Source organism: Simochromis diagramma, unplaced genomic scaffold, assembly GCF_900408965.1.
Source record: "Simochromis diagramma unplaced genomic scaffold, fSimDia1.1 OVJJ01000205.1, whole genome shotgun sequence".
Lineage (NCBI taxonomy): Eukaryota > Metazoa > Chordata > Actinopteri > Cichliformes > Cichlidae > Simochromis > Simochromis diagramma.
In genome coordinates, this window is record NW_024386782.1 from 10,931,741 (window position 1) to 10,948,848 (window position 17,108).

The 17,108-nt window shown below is 38.6% G+C and overlaps 1 protein-coding gene across 1 annotated transcript in view; it reads left to right on the forward strand.

The window, feature by feature from the left end:
* The first annotated feature begins 281 nt into the window (after positions 1-281).
* eif2b3 (eukaryotic translation initiation factor 2B, subunit 3 gamma) overlaps positions 282-17,108 on the forward strand; it is a 35,348-nt gene continuing 18,521 nt past the window's right edge. The window contains exons 1-5 of the mRNA XM_040021773.1: positions 282-583; positions 3,028-3,190; positions 4,753-4,907; positions 14,507-14,666; positions 14,815-14,926. Coding sequence (XP_039877707.1) covers positions 3,043-3,190; positions 4,753-4,907; positions 14,507-14,666; positions 14,815-14,926 — 575 coding nt within the window. The 5' untranslated portion in view covers positions 282-583; positions 3,028-3,042. The remainder of the gene's footprint in view (positions 584-3,027; positions 3,191-4,752; positions 4,908-14,506; positions 14,667-14,814; positions 14,927-17,108) is intronic.

Sequence of the window (17,108 nt, forward strand, 5' to 3'; positions counted from 1 at the left end):
AAAAAGAATATTCTTTATCTGTTTAATAATGTAAAACAATTATCATCATCATCACTCGAATTAATTTAGTATAAATCATAGTTTAGCTTGCCAGCATGATGATATTATACCCTAGCAGAGTGAAGATTTATTTTCTTTTTAAACAGATCTGTTCTTCTCAACCATACCTATTCCTCCTTTTCCCCTTGTCTGTAAAAAACTTTAGTCTATGACAAATCATGGTCTAGTTTTTCTATTCTCTGATCGGAACCATACTACAGAGGAAGTAGTTTCCCGCACGGACGTATTTCACTAAAGGCACGCAGGTGTCATCATTAAAATGCTAGTTGCTTAGCGTCTTTTGCGTAATTACTGTTAAATTATTTGGCGAGAAATCTAATATCTGTTATTTACTTGTATTTAAGTTACCTGTCGGTTTTCAGAAACGTGTCCGGTTGGTTGTAATCTATCTCTAAAAAAGCGGCATCGTTTACTGCTCGCTGCTAGTCCTTAGCCGAGTGCTAACAACACTGACGGCAAGTTACATGCGTCTAGCACCGCTGTCATTTCCAGGCAGCCGAACAGCTCGGAGGGATTCTGACAGGTAGGTAAAGTTTTATATCTCAGTGCTTCGGCTTTGAATTAATTCTTAATTCAAAATAATTTTTAAAGCATGGGTGTGCTCTCGGTCAACAGGGTATGTCCTGAGCACACATGCCAGTTTGGCGCTAGTGGTTACTACAGCGATGACATGATGTATGTTGGATATAAACGTTCAGGAGAGCAGGCGCTGTGTGAAGCACACGCTGTACTGAGACTAAGAAAGCTGTGACTGTGGGAGTCAAATAACTACGTGATTTTAGATGTCATATTTCATCATGATAAACACAATATGCAGATTCATCCTCTTTTTTTCCTCATTTTCAACCATAGGTGCCTGTACGTTACAATAAAGCACAGGCATCTTTGTTTACATATAATGAAGCACAGTTGTGCAAACTTGTTGGTGATGCACTGGTATCATAGTGTTGAAGGTCGATACCACTGAATGCTTGGGAAAAAAAGACACTAGGAGTCTATTCAACAAGTATTAAGCTGTGCATGCTCTTGGTATGAAGGTGAATGAAGCAGATTGTGTGCTGCCAGTAGGGCTGAGCGGTATAACTTCAAAATCAAATCACAGTATTTCAGTGAAACTTGCAATAACAGTATTACTGATGATATAGAAAATAATTCTGAACAAGATTTTAGTGATGCTTGCAGGCATCAGCATCACTGTAAATAAAGTGTATTTTCCATTCTTCTTTTCCATTGATGAAACGCTAATTTAAATTCAGTTCAATTTTATTTATATAGTATCAAATCTCAGCAACAGTTGCCTCAAGGTGCTTTATATTTTAAGGTAAAGACCCAACAATAATGCTGATTGAAGTGTGACTTATTGAAGTATGAATCTATTCGGTTACCAGAAGTACCAGCACGATACTGAAGTAGTGATTACATAGCATTACATTCTTGGATGTTGTATGTTGGGTCAACAGCCTTTTAACCAGCTGCTTAAAGTCCTGCTTATTCCACTATGTAACCACATATGTAATTTCCATCCACTGTTTGTTCTCCCTGGCATTTAGAGAACAGCTAGTGGTCCTCGGTGGAGCCATTTGTTTACATTTGCACTGTATCTTCTACTTTATAGCCTGGTTGTACAATGTGTATTTGCTCCAAGTGCTGAAATATGTTTGTTGTTTTCGCTTTTAGTGGGAACTACGATATTTTGCAAAGTATGGTTTTTGTTTATAATAAACCGTCATTGACTCTCACTCATAGAGATGCCTAGTCTTGTCCCATTGTCGTCGTGTGCACTAGGGAATGTAAATGCATGGCGTTGCTATAGCAAGAAACTTGCGATAAGACATTTTTGTATCGTGTGAAATTTATACTGGTATTATTGTGGTTGTTTTGATGCCCTAGTTGCCAGCATGATCATGACATTCAGAAATGTTAGAAGCTAACTCCTGTGCTCATCCATCAGCAACGAGATCTCATTAGTGACATCAACCCAATACCATGAAAGACAGAAAAATACAGTTCTTGATGATCATAATGATGATACTAGTATTTTAGGGAATTCACAGTTTCAGTCTTTTGAGTAGGAGTCCACTGATCCCTAACATTAATGTCCTGACTTTGTAAAATGAAATCCGTCTAGCATCACTGTTCAGTCACACAGGCTTGAGAGTAAATGAATCATAGAGAGCTTGTCAGTTGTGTCAGTTCACGTGACCACAAATTGCAATTTCACAAACTACTAAGCATCTGAAGCAGGTCTGGAATGCCTCTAAACTGCTAACCTTCTGTCATTAGCTTCCTGTGTGCTAGCCAGCTGGGGCCTCTCTGTGTGGAGTTTTCATGTTCTCTGTGTTCCTCCCACAGTCTGAAGATATTCATGGGGTTAGCTTAATTGGTTTTTGTAAATTGACGATAGATGTGGATGTGAGCATTATTGATTGTCTGTCTGTGTTAGCCTTCTGTTAGACTGGCCACCTGCAATCTTGGCTAGTGTGAGCTAAGACTTTTTGAATAAGGTAAACAGGGTAGAGCAGAGGGAGTGTCACTTGGAAGACTGATTGGAGTATATAGCTGAGGCACACAGCATCATCAGTATGTTATATGTGTACATTGAACACACTTTATTTAAAATGAACATAACAGTAGCATTAAATGCATTTAAAAACTAGTAATTAAAGTAATAAAAAGACTTACTTCTTTAACAAGGATCTGTTTGTGCTCTTGTGCATGAGCTATATTGAACTGATGTACAATAGCCCATTTACCCATGGTGTCCATTTACATTTAGGAACTCACATTATTGCTAATATGAACATAATTTACACTTTGTGCTTTTATATACTATTTTACAGAGTATTATACACAAATATTATAGACAGTATTTTAGTGCTGCATTAATTTGTTGAAGTACTAAGTCTACACCTGTGGTCAGTACTGTATGTTATACGTTTTCAGTTACAATGTCCCCTCCTCTCATAGCCATCTGCAGCAGACATGGAGCTCCAAGCGGTGCTGATGGCGGCGGGTGGGGGTTCTCGTATGACTGATCTGACATACAACACCCCCAAAGCTATGCTGCCTGTTGGCAACAAGCCACTTATGTGGTATCCCCTTAACCTTCTGGAGAAGGTGGGATTTGAAGGTGAGAGCTAGCAATAAATATAATGCTTCTTTATCTCTTGGTTCAGCTATTATTTCAGCTGATACTGAATATTAGAAATATTATTCAGAGGTCTGGGTGTCCATAATATGTGAAAATATTTGTTGCTTTATAGGTCATCTTAAGTTATAAAATCAGGTCTGATATTGTAGCGTACAGCTCACATCAACTGTATTTGTTGCATGTAAGCTTTGTGTAAGTGGTAGCGGAGGAGAAGTCTTAAAGTTAGGGCTAAGTCATTCTTGGTTTCCACATAAAATGTAAAGAAGCAAAAATCCTGCCAGTAAGTTTATGTGGCCCACATGGAAAGTCTGGAACAAAAAGTGGAAACTCAGACCTATAAGAAAAGTAGTTTCACCTCCTATTATAACTGAGGACTCCTTTTTTTAATGTTAGTACTGTCAGGATTAAATTACAGATACAAAAACTGATGTAGAAACTGTGAGCACTCTTAAAGGGAGAGAGTTATTTGTGCAGTGACATAATGAAGAGAGAATGTCAGAGGAGGTCATAAAAATGGTTTTATGATTACAATCATGTCAACTGTGACTTAAAAAATGATATTTCTTTCATTGCTGGTTCATCATTTGGAGTGTTAAAGCCAGGCAGAATCCAGGGAAGTGCAAACTATAGCTGTGTGTTTAATAAATTATCTGTTTTGGGGGATAAGCAATAATATGCAATACTAGACTTTAAGCAAGATCTATCCTACACAAGTAGTTGTTGACCAACTACTTGGACTCTAAATTCTGGGGAGTTAAAACTGGTTAGATGTTTTTCACCATTGTTAAAACATTCAAAATACCTAAAAGAAACAACAAGTTACTTTAAATGTGTTATGCTTTTCAAAATCTAAATATGTAAAAGCGAAGCCAGTTGTAATGCTTTATTCTCTTTAAGGTCAGTGAAAGTTTCGCTTTTGTTTGGCACTGAAATCCTCAGTTAACAACATTACAAATATTTTACACTGAGTCAGATTTTGCTCTGGTCTGTTTTAGTTGTACTTCCATCAGCTTGTCAACACATTGTCAGCACGTCAGGTGTGCATTTCCTGACTTTTTTTTTATAGTCAAGTTTTCTGACTCTTGTGCAGCAGCATGCAGTGGGGCTCAGAAAGCCTGACCTTATAAAGTATTTATTTATTTATTTTTGGCAATATGCTGTTCATTACAAAAGCCTGTGCTAGGTTAAATAAAAGTTGCTTTCTATACATAATCATTCTGTGTGGCCAGCAGTTTACAGTGTGCATTTTCCTAGCCAAATCTGTGCAATTAGGTTTTACTAGGCTGACACAGCTAGAGTGAGCAAATGCCCGGTGTAAACCATTTAATGCAGACAAGGCTAATTAAACTAGACTGATTCTACAACATTTTAGATTCGTAAAGTGGTCTAGTACTGTTCCTACCAACTTTATAAAAAACAGAAAAGTGGCTTATTTGAAGCTCACAACATATTATAGCCATGTAAGCATCTGCTGTGGCTTGTCTCCTTTTTTTATGAAGGTAAGATAATCAAAGGGATACTTTTGTGAACTGTGTTTTCAGAGGTGATAGTGATCACTACCAAAGAGGTCCAGAAGGCGATGAGCACAGACCTTAAAATAAAGGATGTGAAGATGAAACTGGATGTGGTTTCTATCCAGGAAGATGGCGACATGGGTACCGCTGATGCTCTCAGACACATCCAGCCAAAGATCAAGGTGCGTATGTATTTGTGTGTGTGTGTGTGTGGGGGGGGGGCATATTTACTCTGAATTTCTTGGACCTTTATTTGCTATGTATGGAAAATACAAGCATGAATTAGATCAGACTGAATTAATGAAAGGGTTACACTAAAGGCCTCAGTCACACGGGTCCGGAGACTGACTTGAACTGGAAAGAACATTCACCTTCAAAATAAAAGTTGCACCTTTTTAAAATGTTTTGTTTGCAGTGATAAGGCACAACATTTATACATTACTTTGAAGGTGAATAGCTTACATTTCCATCATATTTTTCACAGTTTCATTATCACTCTGCAACTACAGGGCTAGTGTTTGCAGACAAGTCGTTGTCTGAAATTATGGGCAACTGCGGAACCTGGTATAGCACCCATTTGCAAGCGACTCCCAGCAACCTCTAGCAACCATTTCCCAAATGGTGGAAGAATAAACTATTTTTCCCTAGCAACTGGTTACTAGTTTCCAGTTTCTAGTCCTGCATGACTGTGACTATTCTAACACTTGTTCCAGTGTCTACAAAAATTTAGGATACTGTTTGCAGTGTTTTTTTTTTTAAACAAAATATTATGATTAAATTGTTTATTTGCAGGAAGCATTGGTTTGAGTTTTGCTTTATTATGCAGTGCTTTATATTTATTAAAGAGTTGCATGTTGGATCCACAGACACTGCATGTTGCATGTTCTGCTCTCTAATACCATTCTCCATTGCTCTGATTGACAGTGTTTTGTAGGGAGTTGTTTTTTTTTTTTTTTTTAATTCTGTTTAATGTAACGGTCATACAAAGAATTGCAGAAAGGTTTTAGGTAAGGTAAAAAACTGACAAAGATTGCGGGGGAAGTTTAGGTGGACGTTCACTAGGGCTGCCACGATTAGTCGACTATCAAAATCGTCGACGCGTCATTTGAAGCTTTGTAACATCCCAAAAGTAGCAGGAATAAGTAGCAGGATTTAAGAGTGTAATAACGGACTGAAACAGAAGATGGCAGCACTGCATTCACAAGGATGTCAGCTGCCGTTAAACCCCGAAAAAGAAGAACCTTTGTCCCAGAATTCATAGCGCATCCCAGCTCAGTTTCCAATAATGACGGCAGCTAGTTGGTTTTAATATTACTCTTATTATTCTTTCTGGGTCACAAAATAAACGTGTAGCCATGTAAACTTCAAATATCTGCTCAGTTTATCAAGACACCACATATTTTCAAAAGTGCTCCGACGTTTTTGGAGACGTCTGTTACTCACCAGCTCGATAGTTAGCCGGGGTTCAAGGCTCACTAGAGCCGGTGAGAACACCGGAGTCCTGGCAAATCGTTTTCAAACCCACCGCCGTCTTTCGCTACTCAGGTTAAACATGATATATAAGTCACTTAGATAACTTAAAACTGTTATTGTTTGGCTTTTTTCAGTATTTTATTTGTTCCTGAGTAAATCGGTTTGGCTGAGATTAAAGTCACAGTTTTTACACAGCTGAATAAACGTCAAGCAGACAGCTGATTATCAGAAGTGTGAGATGTTCGAGAATACACTCCGGTGTCCTGTTATATTTTAGATAGCAAGGAGCAGACGGCTGAATTTATTAAACTTCACCAAAACAATCTGCAAATTTCATTAAAATGTAATAAACTATCATCTTGTCTTTATTTTCAGTTAGCACAGACCTTACACACTTAAAGCTGTAAGCTAATGATAGTTACATAAGAGCACATGCATGCTGGTGCAATAAGCTGTACGTTGCACGTCCAATGAATGTATGATCTGATTAGTCGACTAATCGCAAAAATAATCGGTGACTAGTCGACTATCAAAATAACCGTTTGTGGCAGCCCTAACGTTCACACTGCTGGGCTGACCACCGATCGATGCCTTTTCCTCCTTTGAATGGCCAAGGCCGCCGAGGTGCCTCATTGCACATTTTTAAAATACACACAAACATTCACAGGCACACACGTGTACATATGCTGTCTTGGTATCCATGACCCCCAACTGCAATTTCCATACCCCCCTCTATATCCTGCCTGCTGATCCCTCCATCCCTCCCTTCATCCGATTCACTCTAAACAGATGAGGTCATGGTTAAGACTCAAACTCCCTGTGCTGCCAGTTTACCCAGTGCACCATTTATTCTCATGCAGCAGTCATGCACATCTGTGCAACATTTGTGTTTGGGTATGTAAGGGTGTATGGTGACCCTATGTATATGCCATTGTACTGACTGGCCCCTTGTGTCCATGAAGACATGTTTATATGAGTTTAGGGTTAGTTTGGGGTTAGGGTTGACCGTTGATGTGTTTCAAAAGCAATTTCTCTTGTTTATTGTTTTACTATCAAAGAATTGTATACCACTGGCTTAGTTAGAAATGTCAGTTTTAAGAATCACAATTAATTCAGACTCATCAAATCTTAAATGAAGGTGATACTATGAATGCTTTTGAGTAATTAACTCATTGTGATTCATGCGTATGTCAATAATGTAAGGTTTTATGGTTGTTTTCAGGCTTTCAGCCAATACATATTTACAGTAATGCTATATGAAATCAGCAAGGTAAATAGTGCTGATCTACGGTATTGTCTGACTCAAACATTTACAAGAAAAGACACATTTTTGGCAGTTACAGAAATACAGTCCAAACATTTTGTCATACAAAATTAACTTTTGCATCCAGTCACATCTTTATTTAATCAAGACGAGTTTTTGTTGGTATATTTTTTAAATTATATTATGATCTGAACCAAGTGTTGGTAGGTGATTGGCCAGAAGATCATGACTTTTTTTTTCTGGCACAATCACAACTCTTGATCTGGATTGTGATTCTGGTCAGGGGTTTGATCCCTCGCTCCTCCTTTTTGGCAAATTCCCAAAGAGTGTGTATGTGCAGGTGGATGAATGTGTTTACTTGATACTTAGAAAGGCATACGAGTGTAGCTTGTAGTAAAAAGCTAGATTATTAGAAGAGTCAACTAATTTCACAATACCAGAACCACTTAATTATCAACATACAGAAAAGAGGAACAATCTGAAACAATATCGCCCACCCTTAATCTCAAAAGGAAGAAAAACCACAGGATCCTAATATTTCCAGGAATTTCCATTCCCAACACTAAGCATCATTACATGCTACATTCCTACTGGATGATAAGTAGATGTAGGGCGTAGTAGGGTTGTCAAAAAAATAGATTCTCAGATACTAAAAATTACTATCAAATTACTCATTTGTATCAGTATCATTACCACCAGTGCAGTCTTTGCCTCCTCTAGTTGACACACTTCACCCAGCACCTCTCCTCACTAGCAGCTGAAATATTTGACATTAGCAACACTGGACAACTTTATTTAGATTAATTTAGGGGGTTTTTTTAGCCTTTTTTCGTGACAGGAGACTAGAGTAGTAAGGAAAGGAGGGAGAAAGCATGGACATGCAGGAAATGGCACAGGGTGGACTCTGCAGAAGCCTTTAGGCATTTGGTTTGACTGTTCAACCCAATGAGTTATACCAGCACCCCAAGACTGAACAAGTTTTTACAAAGAGTAAAGTATTACATACTCATAAACGTTAGCCTGACTGACACACACATTAACGTTAGTCATTTAACTATAAGCAGTTCCTCACAGTTCCTATATTAGCCATGTGTTATTAAGTTGGTAAAGTTTGTATTGTTCTAATATTTTTCCCCCTGTGCTTTTTTTTTTTTTTTACACTGCATTTCGGTAAGTTTGAAATTCTAGTATTTTGATAACCCTAGCAGGCTATAGTTTCAGTTACAATGTGAGTTGTAGCTTCTTTAACTTTGTCCCAGGTCAGGTCACAAACAATCATCTTGAAATCTCTATCACAATCTGATGTAAGTTTTAGAGCCTCAATCACTACAATTACCGTATTTTTCGGACCATAAAGCGCACTGGATAATAAGGCACAATGTCGATGCACAGGTCTGTTTTCATACATCAAGCGTACCGGATTATAAGGCGCATTAATCGAAACAAAATAGTCAGATAGGTCAAACATCAACTCATTCTTCTTGCTTCCTCCACTTCCATAACATTGATTCATTAATGTTCAATTCTCTTGCAGCTGCTCTATTCCCATGTTGTTGCAGTATATTAATGACTAACCTCGTACCTCCTGACTGACGTTTGGTCCGTTTACAGCATCCTGCCATGCGATTGCATTTATCCCTAACTATCGGGAACCCTCACGTTAACTTTTATCGAGTGGAAAAAAGTTAGCGTTCATCCTGCAGCTTCACTGTGTTTATGTTATGCTAACATAGCTGTGTTGCTAGCAATCACGTAGCACATCATTATATACCAGCTAGTCCAACTTCAGTAACCCTATAAAAGACACTGCTGTTTAGTTTTCTGTCTTCATTTATGTTGGGAGTGATAGCAGAGCTGTGTGTTTTAATTTTTTCAGAAATCTCTCAATCAGAACATGCTATATCATGTTTAGGTGGAAACTAGCAAGCTAACTTCCTGCTAGCTTCTAACTCTGTTAAATTTAATAAATTCTGTTTTCACGGATGCCTGCATGTTAAATTTAATTGTTACACCTGGTAAAGCAGCAACGCTGATCATTTTATTAAAGATGAAAGAATTTAGACAGTTTTTAACTATTATTATAGGGCGCACTGTCGATTTTTGAGAAAATTAAAAGATTTTAAGTGCACCTTATAATGTGGAAAATACAGTAATCTTTTTGGTCGGCCACACTTGACATGTTGCATAGATATTCAAATGGGTTAAAAATCTAGTGATTCCATGTGATTCTTTGGGTGTTATTGTCCTGAAAAGAGAGTGGCTCTTCTCAAGACAGAAATGTTAAATCATGGATAAAGCTGATCATTGAAAACAGCTTTGCATTCAAGTTGCCAGCAAAATACTCCTCACAGTGTAGCAAAGGCACTAAATGCTCTCACTGTAATGATAAAGCTTTCAGGGGTTTTTTCTTTATTTTGTGCCTGTCTGTACAATCGAAGATAAAAATGTCCTTCTGACGTTCATTCTTTACAACATGATCAGTCTTTTAGTTCTTTTGGTCAAATGGCTTTAATCGTTTTTCTTCTTTCCCCTTTGAATTGGTGTACAGATTCTAGTTATTTTCTTAGCTAGATTAGTCCTTTTAATAGATGCTTGGAATTACCACATGTACAAATATTCACACACTTAGGCAGAACTAGCTTCAGCATGCTCTCATTGAGAATCGTTGAGTTTCTAATCCTTTGAGCAGCCAGCTGGATGAGAGGCATTGAGTTACAAACACTCACACACTGCAAGGTGATGAGTGAGGAACTGTAACCATGGCCTGCCAAATCCCCGCACAGAGATCACTCAATCTGTCAAACCGAAGCCTGCGCACAGTGTAGACACTCACACATCTTGATGCAAACACCCTTCCATGAGGGGATTTGGTGTAACCGATCAAACAAAATAGTTACAGGAATCGGTGTGTGCTCTGGGTGAGCACAGTCGGCCATTTCTCTCGAACACTGAAAGGAGAGATTACAGGGAGCATTTTTTATTTTGTTCACTCTGCAAACAGTGAGGTTACACAAAAGTGGACGGATATGCTGATTAATGCTGAGTTCTTTCACAATAAGCCAAACTAGTGAAAGGAGTACTTTGCATGCACGTTTTGCTTTGTACGCCAAAAGCCTCTTTGACATTTTTATTATCGTTGAGGCTTAATCACCTGGTATAATGAGCGCGTATGAACTAAAACAGCTATATATACATTGGAGTTTGTGATTCAAGGCTTCACCTTTGGTCCACATCTGTTAGTCAGCCTGTAAGACTTGACACAAAAGGTGAAGAAAGAGAGGAGTGAGAGATGGGACTGAGGCTTTTCATGAAAGCGACACAGCAAACATGCTTAGATGTGTCTTTTTTTTTTATTTCTTTCCCTCTTTCAACAGTCTTGCTCCACACCCTTACTCCATGTGCATTTTCTCTGTCTTTTCACTGAACTGCAATGTTGAAACTTCATAATCTTAAGAAGACCAGGCAAGACTTGTACATGTTAAAAGTGACCCACATTACTTTTTTCCCAGGGTGAGATGGAAAATATTCAGTGGTTTGTTTTTTTTTAATTTTTTTTATGATGAACACATTAGTCAAAGCTTGTGTATCCTTCAAACCTACACTGACTTGATGACCAGTGTCACACAGCTGAGTCATTTCAAGTTATTAGCTTCAAAAATCCTTTGAGGAATCAAAATATAAAAGAGATTGAACAAATAGACTGTTTTTATTGGAAGTGTGGTAAAAAGTCTGACTGGCGTGCATGCATGCATGCATGCATGCATGCATGCAGCTGAGCGAAAGTATTGTCAGTTTTCATACTGCAGTATACCATAAAGTATACTTCAGTATACCAACAAGTGCACTGTAGCTCAAAACATTCACTGGTACTGAATATACAATTATATGGAAATAGTAAAATAATATTATTTTACCTCCGACACGCAGCTAAACGCTGCTCTGGGCAAATCGGTTCTTTGAAAAAGGTGAAATATTTACAAAAGCAGTCATGATAGAGCTTCAACTCCTGAATCAAACCATGAAATTCTCCCTGCTGCTGTCTTCTCATGGGAATTGGATGAAGCCTGAATCTCTGTTTCATACTTTCTTTGTTTATTATATACATCATAGATTTCTTTATGTACGTGACATTGCTGAATTTTATAACTTGTAAATAACAGAGTTGTGAATGTCAGCCTTTACTGGTGGATTCATACCTCATACAACAAAGAAAGTGTCCTTGAAACGGGTCAGGATTGTGCAAGCACTAGTTTTGGATTGAAGTCAGTTACCACTAGGACAAATCCGCATCTGTGTGCGATTGCTTGTGCACCAGTGTGTGTGGTCCTGACCTGTCCAGTGATCCTGGCTGTTGAAAGGCCAAAGTGTCTTTGCCTCTCCAGCTGACTCCACTCGGCTGTCGCCTCTGAGTGTACGCCTGCGTGCGTGCATGTGTGAATGAAGCAAGCACGCCTTTGTCCATTTAATGTGTGTGGCTGTGTGAGAGTGCTCTGTTTCTGAACATGTGTGCGAGCTTATCAGTCTGTGATAGAGCGAGGAGAGAGCTGAAAGGTCTCAGAGTCTCAGGAGTCAGGAGATCTCTTGCAGGCACCTTCAATTTTACTGTGGCAGCTTCCTGTCGCCAGGTCAAGATTAGAGTTGCATGTAAATCTAGGTCAACTTGACCCTTGATCTCATACTCTACATACTTTGATCCTTTTTTAAACCAGATAATATATTACATTTATTTTATATAAATACTTTTTTTTTTTTAAAAACTTCACTGTAATCTTTCCTTTTCTTTCTTTTGTTTGACAGTCTGTGGATTCTTTGCTCATGTGTTTTTCTTCCTTATCCCCTCTCTCTCACTCTGTGTTCTCCTTCACAAACGGAGCAATAATGTCTCTGTCGTTAAGGCTGCTGGTGCTAATGGTGGGATTAGTCCCTATGCTGACAGCCTTCATCTCTTGACAGACAGATAGATACCGCACACAGACACATGCGGCTGCACCCACATGCAAACACACATTCAGACAGTGGAGAACAGTTCAAATGACAGGTACTGCTTTTGCTCTCGCCATAAGAGCAAGTGATACGTCAACTGGAATTCACAGCTGCATATTTATTTGTGTTTCCAAACGTGTATTGATTTACATGTGGTTAGATAGTAGGGATACTGATACTAGTTTAAGATAGTCATCTTCTAAATAAGACTTTTCTCAAAAAAAAATGTGGGCTCTGTTTTAAGCTCAAGTGCATTTTGTTGAACACTGGCTGGTTTTCTCTGCCTGTGTGTAACGTTAGAGCAGTGTTTTATGTGGATCAGTTCACAGAAATGTACTTAAAACCAGCCAGCCAGGGTAAAATGGAGAAGAATAAGGGAGTTATGTGATATTGTGTCACTGAATGCAGTGAGTGCAGCATGATTAAAAAAAAAAAGACTCAAATATGGGCAAGACTTAACATGTGGATGTAAACACAGGGTGGAGTTAATCTTCCTTTATTTAAGGCAGGTTTTTCAGAGAGATAACTGCGTACACACACTGAAAACTAAACAGGACAGATGTCTAATTTGTCAGGCGTTTTCAAGCACTTCAAACAAAAAATAGAAAATTGTGAGATTGCAAAAGATTTAAACAAATGTCCCAATCACATGTAATTTCTCTTTTATACAAATTCAAAGCTTTTAAACAGAAGTAGCTGCATCTGTTGATGTAAAACTACTCATTTGCAGTAATTAGAGAGAGTAAAACTAGCATAAATGGCTTACTGGAAGAGCAGTAGGCTTGTTGCATAACATTTTATTAAAATGTATAGACTGTGACATAGTGTAACTTATTACCAGCAATGTTAAAGACCTGATAGAAAGCATTAATTTGTTATGCCAGAAATATTGTTCAGTGTATATAATCACAATACAGACTGAGGCGGGGTTTTTTTGTTACAGTTCCTGTTTTTAACATCTGTAGTTTAATCAGCTGTTGAGACTTTTTTGTCGTTTCGATCTGCTGTGGGCTTTTAGGTGAAAAATAGAGCAAGGTTTTAAAGACTTCAGAAATCTTAGAAGTATCACAAATTAATACCAAAGTAATTTGATGAAAACCACGTGTTTATGAATTGAATTGTCTGCTTAGATCCAAGCAAGCTGACGGTCTGCACAAAGAGAAACAGCAGAAAAATATAGTTACACTCACTGTTTATGGATTCTGTCTCTCAGACCTGAATGAATGGAGAAGGGAAGGGAGCAAAGAAAAAACAGGTACTCTGGGATTTGTGTAACTCACTGTTGTAGGGTTCTTGGCTTACAGCATAAAGTGTCTGGAGATAACTTTTGTTGTCAAAAGTTGCTGAGTAATTTCTTCGCACCACCTCTGCGCTTTTTACTAGATCAGCAGCTGAACTTTTTGTCTGACATCTGGTTCAGCTTTGTTTCCATGAAGACAGATGCAGAAACTCTTCACCACCTTATACCACAATACCTTTATTCCCTTTTGATTCAGGTTCCTTCCTGTTTTATTTAGATCTGTGCTTTTTAGTTTACTTTTTTTTTTTTTTAAATTTACCGTTTAACTGAGCTACTCAAGTATAATTTTTTTACCTTTATAAGCTATAACCTATAGGATAACAAGGCAACTTATATTGCTTTCATATTAAAACACAATGTCAAACAACAAAATCAGAAGAGAAATTGTATATTCTCAAACAGAGATGGTGAATAACAGCAGAAATCATTACTCACTACTCTCTGTAATCAGAGTTTAAGTCACTTTAACAAAGGGCCAACAAACACTTGTGCAGAAATAAAGTTTATGTATACAATAGTCTAAATGCTTCACCCTGCCAACTGTATTTCAGCCATTTCTGGGTCTGTTTCAGGGTTTTGTGTGTGTGCCTGCAAGCTCCTGTCAAAAGCCTCTTTATGCTTAGTAAAGTAATCCTAGTCCCACCAAACCACGTCAGGTTCATTATGTTAGACATTCTGTTGTGTCTTACCGTTGCGCTGTCAAGTAAATACATCAGCATGAATAGATCACTGTGATTTTTCTTTCAAATCTTTCTCTTAAGACCGACATCCTGGTGTTGAGTTGTGACTTGATAACAGACGTAGCACTTCACGAGGTGGTCGATCTGTTCCGGGCGCACAACGCGACAATGGCCATGCTAATGAGCAAAGCCCACGAATTCACAGAGACCGTCCCAGGCCAGAAGGGCAAGAAAAAGACAGGTAAAATGAAAATAAATCTTAGAAAATGAGACCATTTTGCATCTGCTGTTTATTTAATCTATAATTTTTTTTCTTTTCCCTGCAGTGGTTTAACTGGGCAATTTTTTTTTTTTTGTATTAATAGTATATGTTGTGTATTTTTCCCCAGCTGAGCAGAGAGACTTTGTTGGTGTTGATCAGTCAGGAAAGAGGCTGCTCTTCATGGCCAATGAGGCCGATCTTGAGGACGGACTATCAATCAGGAAATCCATTATGAGGAAGTAAGTCTAACCACACATTGCTTATTTATATGTCCAAATGAGCCATTAGAAATTATACATATATGTGAAAATCTACTCATTTCTGATTGGTTATCCACTTTCATTCAATCATTTCACTGTTGAGTCTTTGTTTTTGTTCACTTCAAAGGGGTTTCTGTCTTCTTAAAGGCTCCTGATTCTTCTGTATTAGTGGAATGACAGCTGTCCACAGCACGGTTTGTTAACCAAAGCAAATCAGTGTTCACTTTATAAGTTGCTGAGCATGTGCGGCACGTGTTCTCGTGCAGGTTCTTATTCCTCCATGCGTGGATCAGACTTTGGAGGTTTGCCTGATGGTGACGTGTTCTGTACATCTGTAGGTTCTTAGCTCTGGCAAAGCAGATGTTTAAGTTTCTAATCAGAGTCGGTGTGTTTTAGGGCGAAGGTTGTGTGGTGGCTGTGTGGGATTTTTGTTACAGGAAGAGTGTTCTAGGTAGGTTTTTGTTTCGAACTCCTAAAATGCATGTATGTGTGAGAGCGGGTGTTTTGGGAGCTCGTAAATACTTCATGGAGCCAAAGACACAGTAAATTCTGGCCAATAAGAGGGGGGCCAGAGCAGCTGCTCGCATGCTTCTCTGCACAGAGAAACTCTTGAGGCACACACTAACATATATACACACACACATTCTGTCTTATTTCATAAACTCAGAAATGCTTATATGAACGCATAACACAACCTCGAGGCGGACATTGATGGAGAGAAAACAGTCACACATTGTCACAGTGTTATGGAAACCTATTGAGCCCACAGCTAAACATTTACAGCTTATACTGAAAGACTTCCAACACTGAAAGCACCTCTGATCATTTATACGCTCGCATGTCACACACCCACACAAAATTATTTTTTGCCTGAGGTAGTAAGCAGAGTAAATGCCAGAGTATGGATTCCTGTTTCCCACCTGTAGCTACCTGACTGTTTTCAACAGCAGTATCACCCACAGAGTAGTCACAGCTTACACGTACTGTACATACAGGTTATGAAGCGTCTTTTGGATATTAAATGTTCGTATTCGTGTTACATTTGTACACATTAACATTTCACACCTGTAGTATCTTTTGCAGTTGGTTCTTTTCAGTTTCTGTGGAACGTTAGTGAAAGAAAAATGAATCGGTGTGTGCGACCTCCTGAATTTCTTCATTGACTGGCGTCCGTTTAATTTCCCACTTCATTCACTTCATTGAACCAGTTCTTGTTGTGTGCATCCCTCCACACAACCAACCATCTGTTCTTACAGTCTCCATGCTTGTTCTGCCTCAGCCTCTCTGTAATTTCTCTTCCCTTTCCTTCTCTATAGTTTCCACATGGTTGAGGTGTGTTAGCTCAAAACATTCTGCACATGTGAGATTGTTTGACCTGGAAATCGCTTAAACGGTGTGAAAGGAATCCAGCAGAGCTTCCTCTCATACATTAAGCTCCACCTGTCAGAATGTTGTGGATGTAGGTCTGGAGAAATGGTTGACTGTGTATTAATCTGCTGATTTAACAGGATAGTTCGGAAAACTAGAACGTTTCAAGCAAAACAAGCAAAGCGCCAAGTTTAGCAGCTAGTTTTGGGTTTTTGGGAGGTTTTAAAATTATGACATATACTTTAGGTGCGCCTGTTCAGCTGATCTTTAATGCAGATATGTGATCAGCCTATCGCATGGCAGCAAAACAATGCATTTGGGGATGCAGACATGGTCAAGACGTCTTTTCGAAGTCCATACTGAGCATCAGAACGGGTAAGAAAGTTGATGTAGAAGTTTTTGAATGTGACATGGTTTTTGGTGCCCGACTGGCTGATCTGAGTATTTCACAAACTGCTGACCTTCTGGGATTTCTCACACAAGCATCTGTAGATTTCGCAGAGAATGGCTTGTTGATGCTAAAACTGAGCAGTGCTAATATGCCACTGCTTACCTGCTTAGTATGTCCATCCCTTTGTGACCAGAGTGTATGCATTTTCTAATTGCTGCTTCTGACAGCAATAACATCCATGCCATAAAGCACAAATAAACTTTGGTTTCTTGAACATGATAGCAAGCTCACTGTACTCAAGTCAAGAGATGTAGTGAACAAGAGAGTCACATGATGGATGGGCAGCTGATAAATCTACCACAGCTGTGTGATCCTATCATGACGATATGGAAATCACTGAGG